Source organism: Melanostigma gelatinosum (genome assembly GCF_949748355.1).
Source record: "Melanostigma gelatinosum genome assembly, chromosome: 3".
In the NCBI taxonomy this organism is placed as follows: domain Eukaryota; kingdom Metazoa; phylum Chordata; class Actinopteri; order Perciformes; family Zoarcidae; genus Melanostigma; species Melanostigma gelatinosum.
The window spans coordinates 10,148,252-10,172,588 of record NC_136636.1 but is presented as its reverse complement, the minus strand read 5'-3'; the positions used below and the strand labels follow the sequence as shown (position 1 = coordinate 10,172,588).

Below are 24,337 nucleotides of genomic sequence, written 5' to 3'. Positions count from 1 at the left end.
CAGTATTTACATGTGTATAGACTGTGGTGGCATGTTGGGTATCTCGCCCCACTCTCCAACGTGTATTATGATTATTAACATCCCCGCCTTTCTTATTATTTTCGACAATGATGCGTGTCAATATTCTCATGTGTCCTGTCGCCACCAGCAGCTTGGTCATCATGGCGATAGATTATGGACGACTTGGCCTTTTTAAATGGCAGGAGTGCTCCTCTTCAGACTTCACCTGCCTGCTGTCAAAAAGCGTGTCAGAGTCCCTCTTTAACAGCCATTCTTACCTCTTTTTAGGAAGGAGAGAGAGCAGAGGAGGCTCTGTGAATCCAATTTAGTCAGAAAGCCATTCATGTTCCCTCTTGACAATGATTATTGCAAAAATGATGAAAGATGGCTGATTAATTCAGATCTATCTCTTTTTTCATGTGATACTCATTTGCTCATTCCTCACCTTTTAGTTCCCATTAACACATAAAGCCTTTGTTTGCTTTTTTTACCCTACCGCTAACTTCAGTTCAGAAACCTGTAAAAGTTGCACATAGTTATTGTAGTTAGCTATTTCCCCCTCTGCTGCCAGCAGCGTAGTATGTATCCAAGTCTAATGAGATTCACCAGGAACATAAAAAACACGACAGGAAAGTGAACAATCTCCCTGCTCAACAGTAATAATTTCATATTGGGGTTAATTAGAAAGTTTTGCATTGATATTTTAATAGCAATATCTGAAACGATAGCAGCACAGAGGCCGGAATTCATTCTCAACAAACTCTCTGTACACACGGTGGGAAATGAAAGAAAGTCAGCAGTATAGTGTCACTTCATAGTAGTGCAACACGAGTTTGTTACTTTGCATTATTAGGCTTTGTTAAGGCGCTGTACCTAGTCGCATGGCATCCCTCACTTTATTATTTAAACTCGCATGCAAAGGAAGTATACCAAACAAAGCTGTCCGAGAAGTAAATGTGTGAATGTTACTAGTACGTCAGTATTGTACTGTAGCAGCGCGCAGACTCGTGCTTTCCTGGAAGCAGCCAGAGGAAACAGCAGACGCTTGGTGCTTTTTGCTCGCTTTGCATTGTATGATGGGCAGTGACCTCATCCCGCCGTCTCCTTCCACCTGGTCCGTTGAATTTAACAGCATGCAATTCAAGTCCCAAATTTTGTCCAAATTATTACATTCGCTGGAATTTTGCTATTGTCCATCTCTGCATGGAAGAGGTTAGAAGATCAGTTCTGCACGAGATTGCCAAAAGAAGCACATTTTGTCCTGCCACAATGTGTCGCTGATTATTTTTGTGCTCGCACAACACTTCTCTCCCCTTTTTTCCGTTTTTCTATCTCTGCCACACACGCAGGCACACTTTGTATTCAAGCAGCCACGTGCTCGTCATGTTCTGTCAGCATTTGGGCAGCGTTTCATTGTGCCGTGGTCACGCTGTCATTTCACACTACACTGACCACTCCGTAATTATTCTATTTACCCACTGCTGGAGGGGGGGAGAACACAGTCCAACAGACTATGTCTTTTTCTTCTGTCTTTGTATTCCTCTCTGTCCCAACTTATGAATCGCTCTCTTATCGTCTCATTTTCTTAATTATACAATATTTTTTCGATCTCACTCATAGTTTTACCATGTTTTTACTATGTACTGGCTCTGTGGCACTCTGAGATAAAAAAAAAAAAAATGAAAAGTGCGTTACAAATAAAATACATTATTATTATTATTATAGTTGTTCTTCCTCTGCCCACGCTTGTAATTTTGTCTTTTATTTATTGTCCTCAGCATCTTTTTCTAGGAGCTTCGATCCTCTTCTGTCTTCATGTCTTCTGTAGGTATGAGAATGAAGAGTAGTGATTTCAAAGGCAGGTGACTCGTGATTCTTCCCTCTTCTTCTTCTGTATAGTTTGGTGGAATTAATGACGGCAGCAGAATGATGGGTACCTAAATAAGGAGTGAAAAAGTCAGGACTCTATAATCCTGTAATTATGAAGAGATCATTTAAGAGTGAATTGCTGAAAGAAAGAAATAGAATATGCATATTTTAAGGAATGAAATGGAATAGATTGTTTTAAAGATCAGACTCAGCCACAGCACATTATTCAGTGGTGGAGGAGGGGATGGGGGGTTTCTGTGTGCAGTGGTTAAGGCCAGCAGATTCACCAGGAGGAAAAGCAGAGGAAGACATTTATTCATTCATTTAATGTTTCTTTGATAGGGACACATATATAATACACAGAGTTGCACAACAATTATTCAATGCGATGTATCGCAGCATTTATAGCTGCTGCTAATTCACAGCTTCCCTAGAAGCGTCTTTCAGGTACAGCGCTTTTCACCGTCACAAACTCCTTCTCGTCATTTCATTGTTTATTGACAGTTGTGGTGGTCCCACTTTGGCCGCTAATTCCTAGCTGTGATTCCGAACCTCTTCCGAATAGTTTGAGTGCAAAAGTTGAAGCTAAAAGCTGCCTCTCACACCTGAGGAGGGCACTGTGTTGATTGCAGGGTGGAAGGAAGCCTCTCAGGTTATTGCCTCCCTTTTCCTACCCTGGACAGGTCACACTCTCTCGAACATTATCCTCGAGTGGGGACACGCTGAGCAGTAAAATGTTATTTCGTGCTGTTTTCTACTTTCCTTGCCCAACTGCATGGGGCCTTTTAGAAAAGTGTATCCATTAGCCTTGCCTCGGGGTATCAGACTACCCAGATTCCACAAAAACACCTCGCCCAAGAGACCCACAACATTACAGCTTAGCTTACCTTAGAATCTAAAAAATACATTAATCCTCTTAAAAAAAACTTGTTACCCTCAAAGTGTTAGCAAAGACAGAACCTAAGGGAACCTCAGGTGGATGTGTCTGTGAGGATTCACCGTGAAGTAACTGCTGACAGTTTGTGGTTAAAAGCCTTCTTTCATGTGGGTTTGTTATATCTACTTTATTCTGTGTGTGTGTGTGCGTGTGTGTGTGTGCGTGTGTGCGTGCGCGTGTGTGTGTAGCGTGTCCAATTAGTGAAACAGACAGGTAGCGAACTGTAAGGATCTCTGTGGCCCACAAGGTAGAAGACTCCGAGTCATTACAAAGATTTACCATCAAGACAGAAGGCTGCAGTCACTTTTCTATATATATATATATATATATATATATATATATATATATAGAAACACCTACACACAAACAATCCTGCAAAATAACCACAGACAGTTCAGAGTTGGTCTGTGCAGTTACAGTAGATATATGTGAGAAGACAAGCACGTGTAAATTCACGTTACAATTTTTCACTGCTGCATCAATTAACAGATTTTCATCCCGTCACAGTTTAGAGACATGAAGCATGGGAATCAAACTGTGGACATTGCGTTCATACCACCTTTTAAGATGCTAAATGCTAATTTTAGAGCATTAGAATAGCAGAAACAACTATTTGTGATGTAAGGATCTGGGGTAATGGAGTATCAATGTAATAATAGATACATATTGGCACAGAGGACAAGAATAACAGGACCTCTCATATATACAGTAACACAAAGGGACAGCACATTTGAAATACAGTAGAATACCTAACACTCACTGAGGCGAGCAGTGTGACATGCAGCAGGTTGTACGTAATGCAGTTTCCCTCGATGAGAGCCAGAGTAACAGATTACTAATAACTGAAGTTGTTATTAAAAGAAAAGGGCCTTCAAAATAAAAGACACAAAACCGGAGTTGAACTAGTTGATGATAGAAAAGGCTAGCGATGGAAGGTGGTGGCAGCGAAACGCTCCAGAGAGCGCGTCTCACCCCACATCGCCCGCAACTGGAGTGATTCGTCCAACCGCGAGGTCTGCTGATTGAAAAGCTATCAGCGGTGAGATGTAACACACGTGCACATGTGCCCCTTATCTTGTTCCCGCGTGTCACCTGTTTTAATGGAACACTGTCCTTATCCCCTCCCATCGCTCCCTCCCTATACTCCCGCAAAGTGAGTTTGGTGGGGATCAATCAGCTGGGCTAACGGAGAGACTATACGTTCCTACGTTCCTATCTCCCTTCAGCACTCCAGCTGTCAGCAGATACGCACAGAGTTCTGTCTGTCGTCAGCTCGCGGCTGGTAGTTGTTTTTGATTGCTGTTCCTATTTCAGACGTACGCGTTTTGGTGGACTTAAGATTTCCCTTTGTGAGGGTCTTTTAGGGTGTATGATAAGTGATTATTAGGACGACCAAAATAATCTTCTGAGGTCCGTCAGTCCTCAGACGGACCTTTTAACGGTCTTTATGATCCGTCTGTAGTTCTCATTGGATGTGATTGTGACAGTAAGAGTTCTGCCGGTTGAAATGTGATGTTATGGTATGGATGTTATGGTATGGATGGTAGCATCATAAAAGCTTTACAAAGCCTCTAACAATATCCGATGCATGCTCTGTTATTCTTCTTGATCTCACCCCGGCAGTGACATGGAATCCAAAAGTACAATGCCATGGCTGCTGCTTTAAAAGGACCCAAATCCTTGTCATCATGCATTAATAACTGTTCACACACACACACACACACACACACACACACACACACACACTAAGACACAGAGGGAATAATAAAATGCTACGCCCGTACGATTTCTCCTTTTCCTTCTATATTGCTTTATTCCCTAATGTCACGCTTTGCAGCAACTCACAACTTGAGCTCTCGTCATGAAAACCACACACTGCCAAGGTGAGACCAAAAAAAAGTAATGAAATACAATTTGAACCTAATCTTTCTGCCCCTACTCGCACACGTATTTATGCAAAGCGTCACAGGCGGAAAGAAATGACAGCGTTGTTTTTTGCTTCTTCTCCCTGCAAAAGTTGGCTATCAAACTAGCTGGGGCGGCAAATGTTTTTTCTAATAAGAGCTCACCTTTAATTCCAGTCAAACGAAGCAGTTGGTGGAGATTAGCGGAGGCAATTTTCTGCTTCAGATTCCATTATTAAAACACCATCAGAAAGTTTCTATTGTTGAATTGAGAATCTTTTTTTTCTTTCCTATTTGAGCTGGAGTTAATACCTTTGGGCTATTGTTGTGGTTATCTCCTACTCTTAGTGAGTGGTTCAGAATGCCGACCAGCTGTCACGGTGCAGTCAAACATCAGCCGGTCGTGGAATTGTAATCATGTGATTGAAACTCTTGCCGACGGATTTTAAAGTGACCAACACAACAACTCCCATCTCCATTTTTTTTTGTGCAACAATACAAATTATTTGTTCTCAAGAGCTGACTGTGGCAAATCCTCTGTTTTCAAACTCGCATTTCTCATAATAATGAAGTATTTTAATGATACCAACACACCTCAGAAGTGTCCAGCTTGCGTTAATGTTTGTTGCTCTTATTAACATCAGCGAGTGATTTATACAGACCACGATAACACCTCGCCAGAGTCCCAGCTACATGATCTGTTGGCCAAACGTTACGCAATGTGCACCAATATTCAACTGTCCTCCTGAGCACAGAGGGGCGGGGCAACGGTAAAATGCAGATTGTGATGGTTGCCATGGGTTACTGTTTGTCTACGCTTATTTATCATTCAATAAGTCGCTGTCTCTCTCTCTCTCAGGTTGCATTCACTTCTCTATTCATGAATATTCTCTCTGCCAGTGATTTATTTAATCCTGTCGCTCTACCCTTCACTGCACACACACAACACACACATTCGGACTACACCATACACATACCACTGCGGAGGAATTTCTCCCCCCAGTCCTCCGTGTGTAGTTAATCTCACACACGTGCAGCGTATTTACGAGGCACAGTTCAAACGCACGCACACAAATTGATTGTGTGCGTTTGTCAGTGAAGGCAGAGACTACTGAGCTCAATCGAATGTGCATGATTCTGGAATTGCTTTGAGGGATGTCATGAGGGCAGTGTGTGTGTGCGTGTGTTTTTGTTGTGTGTGTGTGTGTGTGCGCATGATTGCGTATGTGAATGTCAGGTGGTCAGCTGCCCAAAATAAATCGGCATGCCCCATCATGTTAAAGGAAGCCACGCCTCTCCTCGTCACATTGAACTCTAGTTCTCCCTCTTTCCCTCTTTTTCAGTCTTGTCTAGTGTTGCACATAGCGTGCACACAGAGGGAGAGGACCTCTATTCTATTCTAGTTGAGGTGAAGTTCATTATTGACCTCGGTAACAGCAGCTGACAAAACAATCTCAACTTAATCAAAGTTGTAACGAATGAGAATTCATTTAGATGTTCTATAATTCCATGAAAGTTGAGTAAAAGCAAAAAAGACCATGTATGATTTATGATCTACTTAATGGGCTCACCGTGTTCGGTTCAATTCTATTTTGTTCAGTTATATCCAGTTTTTTCTATTCTATCCTGTTGCGTTGTATTCTGTTTTGTGCTATTATATTCTGATCTATTCTGTTATATTATCTTCTATTTTGTTATGTTCCATATACTGTATTCTGTTCTACTGTGTTCTATTCTGTTTTGTTCTGTTCTGTTCTATTGCTAGTGGACTGAGTGTGCATATGAGAGGTTGTACAAAATGCAGTACTGTGAATGACAAGGTGTCTCTGTGCGTGCACGTGTACATATCCATATCCCAATCCTTCCCGTTACGAGTTCTGTCACAACAGCAGGTAAATTACTACATGCAACAGAGCACTCAAGGATTACCCTCATGTAGGATTAGCATTCACTACCTGTGTGTGTGTGTGTGCGTGTACTGATTGTGTGCTTTTGTCTGCACCCACATGTACTGTATGTGTTAGTCAGATAAAAAGAAAAGAGAAAGTTTGACTTTGACTCGTAAGCTGCTTTGTCGATGCATAATTCATCTTTCTCCACAGGCTGCACCTTGAAGCCTTTGAAACTATCTTAGCCTCTCCAACTGTGACGAAAACAAACCGTAAACACTCTAGTATTCTTATTTTGTTTTGCTCTTCATGAGATTTAATGACATCACACAGACGGTGCTGCTCATACTGTGGTGGACTAGGTAACGTTAAGTCACGCGGACCTATTTTCTGACATTTGTTATTTGCACAAACTTAAATTTTAATTTGGCAATTACAGTAAAATATATTGACTTATTTAGTGTTGGTAGTAATTGTTTTTTTAATGTATTTTCTCAAAGAAACAATGACCCCCACTGTATGTTTTCATCAGTATCAGAGTCTGAAGTTAGGTTTATACTGTACTGCAGCTTAGCTAATGTTATCTTAGCATAGTGGTTGACATATGTTACTGCTTTACAGTGCTTTGACTGAACATTAAGGGATACTTCTATTTATTTATTTTTTACAACCTAGATCTTAGTTTCATGGCTGTTTATAATCTGTCTGATCATGTCACTTTTACGCTCCTATCATGGCCACGTCTGATCTCAGCTCGACGTTTATTGAGAATTAAAGTTAAAGCTATGACAGTGAGAAGAAGAAGCAGGTTCATATCAGGAAGAGGAGTTTACTGCTCCAGCTATCGAATGTGATGAGCTTTAAAGAGAACAGAATTCAGAACAGATTGATGGAGAATTTCCTTCATGCTGTTTTCTTTTATTAAAAAGGTATAATGTGTCACTCTTACTTCCAAAAGAAGTCATATAGCATTAATCTGAAATGCTATGTTAAAAGGAAGATGAAACATAAGAATTACTTGAAATGTGATTCTTACAAGCAAGCATGTGATTCAGCTCTACTGAATCACATGCTTACAAACAGCCGTGCTCAATATCTGACAATAAGTAAACTGTGGATAATACGAATCAATCAGTGATCTTTGTGGATGTTTTTTGTCAACACTGAGCAATTTTATGCAATCCAATCAACCGTCAGAGATAACATGTTAATTGTAGCCAGGAGGTTTGAGCGCACACAGTGACTGAAGACGTTGTCGGCGTTCTCGTCCCACTGACTCTCCTCCCTGTTTCCTCGTAGCCCTCGGCAGACTGCGTCTGTGTGCGGTGAGCTGCAGGCCCGGGTGCTCCAGTGCTACAGAGACAATCCGCAGCAGACCCTGCGCTGCTCCATCCTGGCCAGACAGTACATGACCTGTGTCCAGCAATGCAAGAAGGTGGGCGAGGGCTACACACTGTATGTGGGTGTGGGAGAGCGTTGGTGTACTAGTCTGCTGTATACATGTGTATGTGTGTGACGGGTAACTCCACACATCTCTACTTTCAATCAATTTCCCATTCCCATTGTTTAGTTATTACCATAATCACTCCTTCCACATTCCCTTTGAGTAACACACTTGGCCAGAGTACTTGGAGGAGCTCCTTTTCCCTTTCAGATCATATTTTTTTAATTAGTTTCCCTTTCTAAAAAAAATAAGAGGATATCAGGTAATTAGTGAGACCTGGAAGGAGCTTGGCAGTGACAGTGACGGTGGAACAAAAAGGTGAAGGGACCAATAATCCTTTCAGTCCTGATACGGGATCAGTTCATTTCTGAGAGCTGTAATCTGCATGTTGGGTTACTTCCACACTTCAGATAGGACGCTAAATCAATGACACATGCTTATTGAGCGGATTTATAAGTCACCCGGCGTGCGCCGTGTTTTGGAACTTTCTGATAGGAAGATTACACCGTTATTAGTGTATTCAAAATCAGTTTGGGCAGTCAGCTCTTTGAAATGCATTCTGCTTTCTGCTGATACTTTCGCGAATACTGTTCAGACCCGACGCTTATCTACTAAGTGCTTATTTTACCCAATTTCTCCATCAAAAAAAACAATAATGACTGGATGCAATTTGCACGTTATTATCGCACAAAACGCACTGATACTGCTCCAAAGTAGATAAAAGGAACAAAAACAACAATTGGTGAAGTTGGCAGTTTAAACGGTCGATAAAAGCGAAGCAAAGGCTCACAATACAAGCAATCAGACTTTTTTAAACTGGTTCAAAAGATCCATTTGCTAGTGGGATGGTGCTCTTTGAGGGGAAAACTGTGTATTTGTACGTGGGTTTTGTGAGCATGTGTTGTATAAATTTAGATTGTAAGTGTCAGAGTAAAGTGCAGAGTAAAGTGCAGAGTAAAGGCAAGCTGTTTTTCTTTTGAGGCACTTGTTTAATACAGATTCAATCAGGCATATCCTTGACAGAGTGAGTGTGAAGAGAAAACAAATGGAGTGAGAAGAGACAGAGAGCGAGAGTAAAAGGTCAAACGAATGAAAAGGAAAAGCTTCAGTGTGTATCGAACGCATCAACGTCTGTGAGGGAAAGTGTTGTGGCCTGAAAGCCAGAGCGAGCTGGCCTTCCACATCCTCTGAAGAGCAACTTCTACTCGAGAGGCAGAAGGTGGATCTGACTGACGTTGGTAAATGAGGTCTAGTCCTTTCCAGGCAGTGGTTTAGAAGCCAAACATTACAGTGCTCTCTGGAACACTTGTGTTTTTAGATCTCTGTTTGTGCTAAAGTGTTGACTGACGGAACGGTATTCTCACGTTCGGTCACCTTAAAGCCAGACAATTCTAAAATTCCCCGCGATTGCTGTCTCACTTTGAAAGGAACAGTCTCGATCCAAAACATTTTATCGCTGACATCTTCTCCGTCTAACCTTTCGTTTTGGTGGATAATCTAACAGATGAAATCTCGCTCTTCTGAAGACGGTTGGATTTTCAGGTTGACCTTTAAGACTTCAGACGAGTGCTCCATCCCGTGCCCAAACTTAAACATATAAATGATTCAAGATATAGATGTGGAAACATCGAAGAAGTCACATTGAAGTGTCCGATTGAACTGCACATCCTATAATATATCCTTTACATCTGTCACACATCTGGAGTATTATCTGCAATTCCGTGGGTCTTTCATGCTGCTGTCATTGTTGATCCATCTCTTTAGCACCAGTTCCCATCCTCCATTCGTCCCCCTTCCTAAGTGAACGCCTATTTCTCTGCTCTTCACGGCACACTTTGTCACATTAGCCAGCGCATTAGCTCCAGATGCTGTAGCCACGGAGCTCTGGAGGGTCCTCGTAGGTTTGGCACCATCTAACTATAGTTTGTTGTTTAAAGTCTTTGCCGCAAAAATTGTTTGCATCCTTATTATACATTTAGACAGTGTGCGAAATACCCGGTGGCCAAACACACACACACACACACACACACACACACACAAAACGCAACAACTACACCCTGCAACAGAATACACACTTGCCTCTCGCACTAACCGGGCACACAGACCTTGGCTTGGCTTCTTCTCTTTGCCGTCAATGTCCTGCTTTAATCCAGGTTCTCGCGAAAGTCACTGGATCCGATTTGTCCAAAGGGGGTCCGCTTAGGTCAGGGGTCAGCAACCTTTACTGTCCAAAGAGCCATTTTGCTCTATTTTCCACCAAATAAAATTTGTCTGGAGCCGCAAAAGCTATTCGATATCACAGCTTATATACGTTTTATATGTAGTTATATTACATATACAAAAACTATAGTTCGTTGTATTTATGAAATAATAGAACAAGAATAAAGACAATTATTGACATTTTATTGCTATTTTAACTTTCATGAAGAGGAGAAAAAAAATACACTGGCATGTGTAGGATTGAGGACATTGAGGTCACAGAACTAAACACAGAACTATGCAGGCCTTGAGTCCTCCCCATAGTTGTGGGAAATAACTTAGAAATACATATAACATATAGCTGCAGAAGTGAATCAAACATGGAACAAGTCAAGTCTATTTGGGTCCTCTTCCCATGTTTGTGGAAAAAATATATACTTTGCTTACTTTGAAATGAATATAACATATAGCTGCAGCCTAATATCTTAAAATGAGTGAAGATAAAAATAGGCAGTTTGTATTTAAGTAAGACTAAAGTCCATTTCAGTGTGATGTCATCCTCTTCTTTCCTCAGACACGTACAGCCATCAACCGTCGCGCCTGAACATAAAAACACAACTACATCAGTTCAGGATCTAAAATAAATATTTTTCTCCAAGATAATAGCCTATTAAATGATAGTGTTCTCACCTGTTTAATGTGACTTTTGTTTCTGAACATCGCTGCAGAGTTTCTCTGTGTCAGGGCTGTAAGATGTGACTTTGAGCTTCAAACAGGACTACAGGCTGTCATCTGTGAGGCGGGAGCGATATTTGGTGCATCTCCAGCTTGATATTTTTCAGCACATGCTGTGTGTTTGGTCTGAAAGTGTCTTTCAACATTCGATTTTTTTGTTGTTTGCAAATTTCTCGCCACATATTAAGCATACAGGTAGGCCAGCGTTGTTGGCAGTGAACGCAAATAAATACGCAGAATTAAATTCTCTATTTTCTATTTTCTTCCAGGAGTTTTCTTTTTTTTGGATTTATCCATTGATAACCTTACCGGGTCTGCAATCACGACGAGCCACCTGCAGGGGAAGGCGCTTGACGGCGACGTAATAGGATGTGACGCACATTTTAGTTGACTAAATATTAAAACGTTTTTTATTTTCCGTAACACAGTATCACCTCAAACTCCAAGATATGAGGTGTTCCCTTTGAAAGATTGTCCACTGACAAAAAAACATTAAAATAAATTAAAAAATATATATATTTTTTTATTTATTTATTTATTTATTTTTTGCACAAAGACTCATACATGCATGAATCGCTAGTATTATTTCTTGTTTATTAGTATTATTTACTTGTTTAGGATGTGTTTTTGTTTTTCTTTGCAACAAAAAAAACCTTAATAAAATATTGAAGTATAAAAAAATTAGTAAGCTTTTTTTTTAAAGACATTTTAAGTGACAACTGCAAGTGCCAAATAATTGTCCTTATGATTCAAGACCCCCGAAATGTTGCTATTGAGGCTTTTGGGGTCTCTGAAGTGTCACCACGTGTTGATCTGGTCCGGAGGTTTTCAAATGTTGAGAAACGGGTGAGTTGAAGGGGGGGGGGGGGGACGTGGGGGGAGAGATGTGAGGAAAAGACATTGTGGGAGGCGAAGGGGACAGACGCATGGCGGTGTTCTGAAAACAATGGGAAGATAATTGTGGTACTTTGACACACTTATCAACACGGTCAGCAGTTACAGCAGCAGTGGCTGCGACACACGTAAACGACGCTCGTTTCAGCAAATTGAATTGGAACTTGTCACTGTAATATATATATTACACAGATAAAAACATTTTAAGACTTCTGTCGATAAAACAGGTTCCGTTTTCGAGCTTACGACTTTCTTAGTTTCTCATGGAAGTAATTAGCAATGCCGGGTTAATGGTGAATACTCAGATAGCACTTTGGAGTGATACCCAAAGGGCTGAGATTGGGTCAAATAGAGAGGGGGCAGACGACGAGTGGAGCTGCCGCTGGAGGCTCCCCCTTATTCAGCCTTAATGAAAAGAAATGAGTGGGCGGTCCTAAGACCCCTCCGGACGCACAGGCAGCTGTCCAGTCTGCCTGTCTATAAATGGATGTGACAGAGCCGGCAGCTTGGCAGTGCAGAGCACTTGGACGAGAGTTTTACAAGGTAAAGTTTCAGTGTGGCTGCAGGTAGTAAAGGGTCAACAGGGAGCAATAAGCACTGCAGATTTAGTAATGAGAGAGCGCACTGGATCATATTTCATGATGAAATGTGATATTCTATAGAAAACGTCTATAGGAAACGTTTTGTTAAGGGTGAGACTGTGAGTAATGGATGTTTTGCCTTTGCCTGAATGAGTTGCCTGTGTGTTCGTTCCGAAAGGGGAACAGAAAGTTTTTAGGTAATTACATCGAGTACTGCGAGTGACGATGTGAAAGATTACGAGGCAAAATGTCACGTTTTGGAAACTATTGATTTGTCGCATTCAGGAAGTCTTTGAAAAACATCTGATTGTGTCATCAGAAAACCAAGAATTTAACAACCGAATGTCCGAACATGATGTCAGATTTTGTAACGTTATCGTATTATCCACTAATCTGCTGCGCTGAAGGACGACAATAAGACACCAACATAGAGGCAGTTTATTTAAACTAACAAGCCAAATAAACTGGCTTTTTATGGGTCGATAAAATAGCTGGTGAGTTAGAAAAGACACACAATGTAATTGGATGCAGCCCGCTTTGTGCCACAATAACATGACTGCTCAACAGACAGCAAAGCTTCGAGCCGGCTGAAACCTCGCGATAGCTTAAAAGCTCTGTTCTTTTGTTCTCTGTTTGTGCTTTTAAGGATTTTTCTCAAGCAGATGCATTCTTCCCTGTGATTAAAAGGAAGAATGCTGTATTTCTCTCCCCAAAATTAATCGTTTTAGTTCTCTTCCTCTCTTTTGTGTCTTTCTGCACATGAATGAACACCTATCTAATACCATCCGTCTGCCTGAAACCTAATGTTTCCCACATAGGCATCTGGTATTTTCTGTATCATGAAGTCATGTCAGCATGTCATGTCATGTTTGTGTTCATGAGTCACAGCAGCAGCAGGTCCATTCTGTCTGTCGCCCAGCTAACACTGACCTGTATCATTTCCCGATAGTTTATTCATATGGGCTCTACTGTATATATCTACCGTCCTGTATATATATATCTGTTCCTCCTTGTCAGCCTATCTGTTTGTCAATCAATCTGCGTATGAAGCCCGTGGGCTGCTTCTCTCTCCACTCTGTCTTGATCTGAACATCACGAGAGTATCTATCTCACTCTTTCTGTCTCCCGCTTGAAGTCCACCCAACTCACTATCTACAGTGGCACAGCCTTCCTTATATGTCACTCAAAAGTTCTTTTATGTTTTATGATTCATGCATGCACACACATACACACACACATTCTGCCCTCTGCCATCCATTAAAGACGGCTGCTTCAGGATATGGCCTGGCACGCACACACACACACACAAACACACACACCCCTGTCCCTCTCCTGTCTCTGGTTGGGCCATTGTCATGCATATGTCACCTTAAGAGTGTGTGTGTGTGTGTGTGTGTGTGTGTTAAGGATGCAGGGTAAATGTCAGCTCACCAAGGCCCTGCGTTCCATGAAGCTTTGTGGGTTTTGTCTCTGTTTGCTTTTGACGTTATCTTATATTTCATCAGTATATGGTCATTGTGAAAGGACAGTGTGTGTTAGTGGGCTTGCATTTGTGCGTTTGCGTGAGTGTAAGCCCACGAGAGACTTTGTGAGTTCACCCTTTACCATCATCTTTCCTCTCTTTCAACCTCCTCCTCAGCGAAACAAAACACACCCGTCCTCAAAGTTACGTTCAAGCACAAACCGACACTGACTGTAAGTGTCAACCCCCCCCCCCCCCCCCTCTCTCAATACTCAAAGGCTCCAGCTCCATTTAATACCATGAGCAGCGGCCAACGGCATTGACGCAACGCTTGCTAATGTATCCCACACACTTGACCCACTTGAACGTGTCGGCCTCCTGAACACAGTGTTCGTCTACCCGGATCTGTGAGCGTGTGCTGCAGCCAACCTGTTTGGTGAAGTGCCGCTCTAGTTCTGCCTTGATTGCTGAGGCAGAACCAGAGCGTTGCTGAAGCTAAACAGTAAGTGGAACGGATGCTTTTTGTACTTGGGGATATCTTTTAAAGGTAATCAGCGATCTGTTTATTCTCAGTTGTTGCTTTCTAAATAGTGCAGATTGAAAAAGGTAGAAAATATACTTGGGGGATGTTGAGGGCCCTGGCGGGGGGCTGATAATATGCAAATGTGATTACACGGTTGGGTTCATACCCAAGTTTAGGAGTAGCATTTCGGTGAAAATCCGATACATGAGGAAGAACAAAACAAATTATGCATGAGGTTGTTTTATTTTCATTTATTTTGAACAGACAGTAGAGCAAGTGTCAAACAACCAAAATCCTCTTGCTGGGGACTGAGGTAGCGTTTTGCTGACTGGTGACTTTGGTAAACTGTGCATTATAGAAATAAGGAACATTTCAATCCCATATGTATTACACTGTACGGATCACATGAAAGCAGTAGCTTGCACACCTTTATTGTGTGACACCAATCAGGAGGGTGGGAGGAGCTTGGTTCTGTCTCAGCGTGCAAGCCTGTTGGTCCAAAGCTAGGAAGTGATACATCATCAAATGAGGAAAAAAGAAAGTTTGTGAAGTTTGTGTTGCACTTTTTAAAACTTACGTTTTACACGGCCAGGACATTTTGGTGTTTCCTTTTTCACGGAGCTGTTGGAAGACTTGGGCTGGATTTAAGAATTTGGTTCATGTACACATGACTCAATTCATCAATATTTAGATTGACAGAAAAATCTCCTTTCTGGGCTCACCTTGGGCTCTGGGAACTTGTGTTGGGTATTTTCTTTTTACAATTTTTCCCACAATGTTTATGCAAAATGATTAACAGAAGAAATAAACAGTGACTTGATTAATCAATTGTGTAAATAATTGTTAGCTGTAACCCCAGTATACTTTGAAGTTAGGTATGCAGCTATGAAGGGCAACAATACTCATCTTGAGTTCCTCAGAGCTTTAGTGACAAACGACAAAGAAAAACAAAAAATGTGGTTGTGTGTTTGTGTGTGATCGCCAGTTTATAGTGCATGGGTTTGCAGATGGATCCTGCCGCGTTTAAGTGCTACTCTCTTAATGTCACCTCCATCAGTCGTGCCGTTAGAGTGTGTGTGTGTGTGTGTGTGTGTGTGTGTGTGTGTGTGTGTGTGTGTGTCAGGATCTGTGCATCTTCTGTGTCTACGTAAACTCGAGCTATCTCCCGTTCTTCAAAACATTTAAGTTGACATTTTCCACACCAGACACTTTAAACTACAAACTGACTCAACAAGGTTTTCTTAAGGAGCCGTCCTTTTCTAAATGTAGTGCCAGCAGCATCTTAAGCACCTCTCAGACAGCATTCAGTCCAAAGTAATGGTTAAACCTTACTGAATGTCTTTAGTCATGGCAGACTATTCCTCTGTCTTCCTGCCACAGCAAATCCCAGCAACAAAAGAAATCAAGACGTCTCCATTCAAACCTGTTTGGTGTGTCCAGGTGGAGAAATTGATTGAAAGGAAGAGTAATTTTGCCATTTCCAGCTAAAGGGAGGGGAGACGAATAGAAGGTTCCTGTCAATGGGGGATGGATGGAGACCCATGAAAGAGAGGAAAAGTAGGGGAGGTAGAGGCTTAAGGGTGCCTGTCAGTGAAGAAGGGTTAGTAGAAAACTGTAAAAGAGAGATACAGTAGGAATGAGGAGACGATGGGAGGAATGTAGAGGAGAGGAGAGGTTTATGTCAGCGGAGGGGATGAGGGGATGACAGAAAGTATGGAAGGAAGAAGAAAGAGGAGAGGATGATCTATCAATCACCACTGTGGGATAGAAAGGAGAGACTGAGACAAAACAAAAGATAAATAAAGTTCATGTATGGCTATCTGTAGTTGCAGGTGGTGAGCCCCACTGTGAGCCTTGGCTGGCCTGCTAACTCAGATCTGATAACAGAGCCACTCTATTCAGCAGTAATCTGGTCCTGCACACACACACACACACACACACACAGACGTTCTGTATATGGTAATAGCCGCATTATAAAATACAAGCATACACTGATTATAGCTTTTGTGTGATTGCTACTTGCTGTACGTCTGTACCAATACCAACACGATGTACTGTGTGCCTTTTTGCTCTCCATAAATAAACTACAGTATTATTATTGAGATGACCTACCGCTTAGTTTTATGCCTCCACAGTTTATGACAGCAGCGGCCAGAGGCATTATGTTTTACGTTTGGTGAATGCAGTGTCTTAGGAATGCCTGGAGGAACTTTCTTTAAAAGAGTAGCGATCAATGGAATAGGATGCAACTTTTTGGGCTCTTGCAATAACCTCAAAAATCCTTCTCTAGGCACAAAGGTTTTGCGTTTTCTTGTTGTAAGTTTTACCCAACACGTCCGACTTCTTGCTGACCAGGGCTGTCACTTATGACTCATTTTCTGGTGATTAATCTATTGACTATTTTACAGATTATTCGAGTCATCTAAACCAATAATCTTCTTCCAAAAAAATCGAATTGACCATTTCATCAAGTTCATTTCAGTTTATTTTATTTGGCAAACTGTAGACTGTCATTGTATAATGCAACACACAACGAAATACGCTAACCCCTGAAATCTTAAATACAGATATCGTAATCAAAATATGCTCCCCGTATTCTTACAGTACATTTCTCCCTGTTTGTAATCAAAATGAACAATGTTTGATAAGGCAGCATAAATAGTCATAACACACCGGCTCATGCAGGCTGCATGCAGATGAACGTCTCCCTGAATTCACTGCATGTATCCCCAGCACACAGTCCAGTGTGAGTGCTTTGGAGAATACCACAAGTTAAATGGAAACCATGCTTTCCACCTGCAGAGACGACATCGCCACTCTGTTCATGAAACGCTCCTAAACTTGAGAAAGAGCCTTTTTCCGGAACCTGCTGAGAATATTGATATTCTCCCCTTAATATTGATATTCTCCCCTGCACAATATTGATATTCTGTGGTGATTCAGAGCTCAACTACAAATCAAAGTCGGAGAGACGGGGGTCATCTGTGTCTTTCCTGATTACACCGCGAAGACGACTCCCGCCCCGAGGCGCCTTCAGTGACATCCGGCGGCAGCTCTGTGAGATACCAGGGGTACAATTTGACCTGCTTTTCCCTTCGTGTTATGCATAACGGCGCAGAGAGGGAGTTTCAATCACAAGAAGATGCCATTCAAATACCTAGCAAGTGATACGATGTTGAGGTGGATTTGTTCATTTGTGCCTCATTGCCTGAAAGAAAGAAACAAAAAGAAAGGACTGCAACCATCAAGCAATTAGATGTTGTAGCTCTCACTTCCTTACTTGCCAGTCGACATCATACTATAATAACAATCTCTGTCCCCTGACTGACTCATTTCGTTTTGCTTTAGTTAGTTTGAACATTGATTAGTATGATTACATCTTTAACATGCAGACAGTATGGCTTGTTTTTCTTTTGATTACATCATTATGATTCATGTTTCCACTTTTGGACTGTGATTGTCATTGTTAAACTGCCATTTCTTTCTCTTGCCGTGCACTATATTCATTAATAGAAATATTAAACAGAAAAAAGGATTAACACGGTGACTTCATAAAACACATTTTTGGCCATAACTCAAGAATTGTTTTGCTAATTACAACAATTTCACACACATGATAAAATGATGAAGTGATGACATTTTTGGACCGGCATTGATGTAAAGTGCAACTTCACAGGTTGGTGAAGGTTCATTTCTTTCCTTTGTAGGTCTTTGGCAACACGTTTATAAAGAAACATTGACGCATGTGTTGTGATATATACCCGTACATATTGCCCTCGCAAACACACTCACACCTACTAGTTCACATATTTATATCTCTTTACATCTCTCTCTCTCTCTCTCCCTCCTTCCATCCCACCTCTCCTTCACATCCATAATCTCCATGGCGACTGCCCTGTAAATGCACAGGGCACATAAAGACTCGCTCTCTCACGCCCCTCCCCTCCTTCCTCCATCAGTCCTCTGTCGCTCTTCCTCTCTTAAATCTATACGACGCTCCATCAGCATCCAGCTAAACTTCTCGTCCGTGCTGCTACGATCCACTGATCGCCATCTCTGTAACATGTGATCGACTCTTAAATTGTGACAGAGGGACTCACTATGTGCAGACGGAGGTGTTGTCATTATCATCTTCACTGGCCTATTGTTATTGATATCCAAGCTGCTCAGTCTCACTGACATTTTGTCGTTTGGTCTTTTTACAGATCGCCTTTCTTAAAGGAAAATCATGTTTCCCGCTCACCCAGAGTGAGACTATTTCATATCTGTATGTCGTGCAAACTAGTCAATGACAAGTGTGATACATTTGGTTGGCGAGCACTATTACCGTGGCAAAGACATTATTTTGATAGGAAGGGATCACTGAAAATTAGAAATGTGACTGAATCTATTTTAGATCAGTCTGACAGCACCACAGGAAAGAATAAATATGTGCTGGGATGCGTCCCCAGCGCCAGTCTTTGCATGAAAAGTCTTCAGGATTCATCCTCTGGGCACCTTTAATTGTCGACATGTTTTGGCATACTGCCCAATAATTGTCGAGATATTTCAGTCTGGTCCAAAGTGGTGGACCGACCGCCACCGTGGCTTTAAAAGATCCAAAAGTTGGGTGAAATTTAAGTTTGCCTCTTGGTTGAACCCATTGGGGAAATCTACCCTTAAATTATCTGATCACCTTTGAAAAACGTCTTCATATCAAACCTAGCTTTAAGATGACTTTTCATCAAATTACATCAGTTACTTAATACATTGAATCAACAAGTATCTTCATCATTTGATGGCTGAAGGTTTACAGACAGACTGAGCAACTCAATGCTTCTCTGCAGCAACTTCACTGATTGACTAAACCACTATCTGACTGAATGAATGGTGGTTTCTGCATTCATGCACTGAAGCTGTAGACAACGGGAGAAAAGTCTGGTATCAGAAGCGTTCTGGTTTCCATTTGCAGTCAGAGTAGTATTGACTCATCGTGTTCGAGCAGGCTTTGGTTAAATGCAGGTTTACAGGCGATGATTTCGCTTATTGTGAAACAATCTGATCGTTAATGTCATCTCTGAAATCCAACTCCGGTCTCGCATCTCAATTTGCGAATCTGAGTGTAAACAACAAGTCTTGGCCCGGATATCCCCTGGCTAGAACGCTAATACACCCCCAAGCCCCCAAAAGCTTTGTCGTCATCACAGCGTCAACATACAGACTTGAGTGAATCAACAGTTACGATGGATCTGCGCGTGTAACCAACTAGCTGTCTGACTGATTAAGAGGCTTCCTCAGAGGACTGACTGATTGACTGTTTGGCTGTCTTTCTGACCGTGTAATCAGTGAAAGTTGTGTCTTTATTACGCAGCCAAAGTCACGGCCATTCTGCCAGTGTCTGATTGACATCCCTGCCTGGCAACTCTCTCCGTTCTTCCAGAGAGAGGGAGAGAACTGAGTGCTGTTAGCACTGAGCAGAGAAGACACTTATTGATTTTCTACTTGTCTATTATTTTTGTTTTTCGCAGAGAAAAGACTGGTGTGTGTGTGAGAGTGAGCGTCTCCCTACATTTGATGCAGATGTGTTTACATGTGGGTCTGCTGTCAGTATACAGTTGCTTCTACGATTCCTGGCCAACAAACACAATGATCTATCTGCTCCTCACGCTGCTCACTAATTGGATGAAAGCTGGCAGGTGGAAGAAAACATGTGTTAGTGTGTCCATATGCTGTGTATCACTGTTTGCGTGTGTGTGTTTTAAATCTAACCTCAACGGACCCTTTTCCATCTCGGCAAGAGTCGGTGATAATGAAGGGAAATAGTTGGTTTCGACTTTACACTTTTTGAACCAACACAGTGTAAGAATTGGTTCCAACTCATGTGAATAGGTTACGAAAGCGTGAATGAATTATTCCTGGAACTTACTCATTCCCTCTGATAGCAACATGAAAGATAGCCAAATGAGAGTACCGTTAACATTACAGCCACATCCACCTGGTTGATGTAAACCATTGCAACTGATATCCTCATATGGTGCCATCGGAGCGTCCTCTCAGCCAAGGACCTGGCACCCAGCACGGAGGGAGGGTAACTTCTAGGTGGCTGCATCTGTTATAAAGCCTTGGAGGGCAGAAGTGGATGAGCCAGGTTTAAAGAGTTAACCACCTGTCAGGGACAATCTAGTAAACCGAACCGACCCGCAACAAAGCAGGGATCATTTCATTGGTCAACACTGCAGCTGGCATTCCATTGGTTGGCGAATTTTGACTGGGTTATTGCACAGAAGAGCGGAGGGGAAATCTGGGATCAGACGTTTCACCAGCACACAGAGGCAGCCTGAGTATGAGGAGAAGGTGGAGCACAGGAAATCTATGCAAGCAACAATATATCTGCAATATCCACATGTCAACCGCAAGCGAGGGCTATTTGAGTGTGACGACTGGGTTTTGAGGGAAAGCATTACAAAATCTGAACGTGAAATCGATAAGTCGTGCTCTCAGATTGAAAGACGACGCTCTTGAATGAGAGGAAAAAGCTCCATACAAAATTCGTCTGGGAACCGGAAGGTCAACGGTTCGATCCCCGACTGGGACGTGTCACGTGTCGAAGTGTACCTGAGCAATACACTGAACCCCCGGCTCCCCGGGCGCCTGTCATTGGCAGCCCACTGCTCCCTGTATACAGGGATGGGTCAAATGCAGAGAAAAATGTCCCCCTTAAAGGGATAAAGATAGTATGAATTCTGTTCTATTCTACAATAAAATTGGAAGTAGCTCTCAGTATAACAGCCCCACAAACTGCATCCTCTGGAATCAGCACCTCTTTAAAACTGTTTCAACATTTTACCTTGATGAAGGAAGGATTTATTGTTGGATTCGACTGCATTAGCTTTCGTTCGGTGTACCTAATAAACCGGCAACTGAGTGTACATCTAAAATCCGCCACAGACCTTGAGCTTGAATATTTGGCTGCCCTCCCTGCCCAAGTTGCCGTGCATAAAAAGTTTTTCCTGTCTTTAAATGATCCAAGTGTGGATGGCGGCAGTCCAAATCTGGACCCGGGAACCAAATTAAACCGTGTGTTCCGTTGGAGGGGCCAGGGGGGTCAGTTTGAAATTCAGGGCCTACTTCATACACTATGCATGAGGCATCATCTCCCATCACACTGTTGTATACGAGTGTGGCAATACCTACGCGCACTGCCGCCACGCACTCGCACATGCATACACCTGCACACGCGCTAACGCGTGCACAAACTACGGCACAGACACAGTCAGAGCCACTTTCATGCACATATGCAGATACACACTGTCCCCCCCTTTAATGTCTCGGGACATGGGCGGAGCGGTAAAGCTAAATCCCCTTGTCACATTTGCCGCTCATCTCCAATTCAATGGCACCGGCTGCGATGCCCTCGGATGCACTTGGCAAGTGAACAGCTAACCTGCCCGCCAGCATATCTGCCTGCCAGCCAGCCGGCCGAGCGCCGAGGTCGTTAGCATGCCAACTAGCCCACCCAGCAGCCACACGCTAATGCTCCACTAACCCTGGGTTGCCCTGTGTCTTTCTCTGTGGCTTTGTGTTTGTATGCGTGTTGACGCAAGAGGTGTTTAGTTGTCAATCAGTGTTTCGTACACTCCACCAGCACAAGTAGACGATTCCAAAGGCATTTCCATCCACCCATTGTCTTCCAGTCACGGTTAATACACTTGTTTCATTTTAATACACCTCTCTGGATTCTTTAGCACTGTGTTTTTATATTCTGAGCCCAGTGTAAGTACCCTGCTTAAGTTTCAGTTTATTTAACCGTCGGCCACTCTCACTCGCGTGTCCACAGCTGTCTTCCAGCAACAGATCACATGACACATTAACAGACCGGATCAAGTGAAAGGTAAAGAAAAGCCTTTTTATTTCTTTGTAGGCTCCTTTCTATCATGTTGTCAGATACTTATGATAACAATCTGCCGGTGGCAGAAACAAATACTTTAAGTGGATGTACAATGACTGTGCGGAACTGCCCTGAGCGATGACATTGGAGTCTGTTTAGCATCTGCCGTCTGCAGCGTTCTCCCTCAATATTGGACCAATTTTTAAAACAAATTCACTGAGACACATAAACATTGGAAAATACCAAAGTTACTCTTTAATTTCTTGCAGAGGCAATTTATTTGCATCAGCTAAAACAAGGCAAGGAAACAGCAGTATAGAGTTTACATTGCGGCACACAGAATGCAAACTTCACATGCTCACAACAGTAACAACAAAGGCTTATTCATGTGACAGCTATCCGGATAAGGGATTGATGGATGTTCATCAATTATTTTTGGCTGATGGTAATAAATGAGGCAAGAGGGAGAAATGAAATGATAAAATATAAATATCACATACATTTAGAAGTATAGAGTTAAATGATACAGTTCCAATGAGTAGATGACATACTGACCAGAGGTGGATTATCGTGGACATTTTCAAACCAGACTGGATAAATTATTCGTAGCCCAGTTGTCTCATTTCAGTCGGCATATATAGCTCTATAGCACTACCTATTGCTCCAACCACTGATGCAGGTACACACCCCACACACACACACACACGTTACCACCTCCTGCTCCAAATGTTGCCTGATAAATTAAAAAACACTTTTCCAACTGCAGCCCCTTTCTCCCTCGTCCACCGTCGTCTTCATGAGCAGTCTGCTGCCTCGTCTGGTGCTGTCACTTCAGCGCTAAGCGTTGGTGCTATGGCAACAGTACAGAGCCACGATAAGCAAGCAAAAGGCAGCTACAAGCTTTTAGATTTTAAGGTGGAGTAAAGAGCGCTGGTCTTTTGCAATTCTTGCTGTTGCACAAAAACAAAACACACACACCAAAATATCTCTCTGCTGTTGGCTTATTGTACTAATAAACCACTGCAGACTTTCCCTGCAGCTCCTGTGAGTCACTGGGTTAGAACTCACATCTACTGCTGCAGGCCAAACACTTCCAGGGCAGCACGTGCATCACGCTACAACTCCTGGGAACGCAGTACATCAGTACACAGTACACAGTAGTGTATATATCTCTTACTCTCAAGGCTGAAACATTTTTTTGGATCCCAGTCATGTAAATTTGTAATTTGATGGTTTCTCTTTTCTTGTCTCCCCCCCCCCCCTGTTGTTGTTTTCTTTAGAGCTCGCTGACGAATCATGGCTGAGAATCCCAAAGAAAGCAGGAGGAGAAGAAGTCAAGAAGGACAGAGCATCAACTCTTCTCCTTCTCCGATCCATCCATCCATTTATTTATTCACCATCACTGAATAACCCCCCTCCCCCCCTCTCCTCCTTCCCACTCTCCGTCCTCCTTTGGGTTTTGAGTGTATTATCTTGACATGTCACTCCAGAGTGTATGATGTGTTGATTTATTGTCATGTTGCGGCGGCACACCCCTGCCGTCGCTGAAATAAATCCCGGTGGTCCGGTGATGATGAGACTGCAGGTTGTGTGTCTTGTGTGTGTGTGTGTGTGTGTGTTGTGAGGATGGCTGCCTCTTGTCACGGCACGCTAATAATGCTTCCACTGCTGAAAATGGGGTCGTGTGCATCCTTATGACAATGCTGTGCCACACTGGTGGTTTCATTCAGCGAGAGAAGGGAATGAGGGATAAATGAAGTGCAGAACAGATTCATATGTGTGCCTGCATCTGTCTTTTTTTACCCGTTTTCCCACTACAGTGAACACATGCATACATACGCGTCGTCGTGTACAGGTGCCCGTGCCAATGCGTGCTCGTGAGCAACACACCGGACGGGCCACATGTTGTCCCTGCCAGCTGTGTTTCCATGGTGACTGCACGGGTTGGTGCTAGCAGCAAGGTGCGGAGGAACCTTCCAGATAACCCCGGAGGTCAGCTCACAGAGCGGCAGCTCATAGCACGAGTCTGTACT

The 24,337-nt window shown here is 42.6% G+C and overlaps 1 protein-coding gene across 4 annotated transcripts in view; it reads left to right on the top strand.

Annotated features, from left to right (window-relative positions):
* Positions 1-23,886, top strand: part of chchd6b (coiled-coil-helix-coiled-coil-helix domain containing 6b) — a 48,836-nt gene extending 24,950 nt beyond the window's left edge. For 3 of the 4 annotated variants that reach the window (XM_079265240.1, XM_079265239.1, XM_079265238.1), the window contains 2 exons: positions 7,899-8,034; positions 23,585-23,886. In XM_079265240.1, the coding sequence (XP_079121366.1) occupies positions 7,899-8,034; positions 23,585-23,608 (160 nt within the window). In that variant the 3' untranslated portion in view covers positions 23,609-23,886. The remainder of the gene's footprint in view (positions 1-7,898; positions 8,035-23,584) is intronic. The other variant, XM_079265241.1, reaches the window with a different exon arrangement.
* Positions 23,887-24,337: the final 451 nt, after the last annotated feature.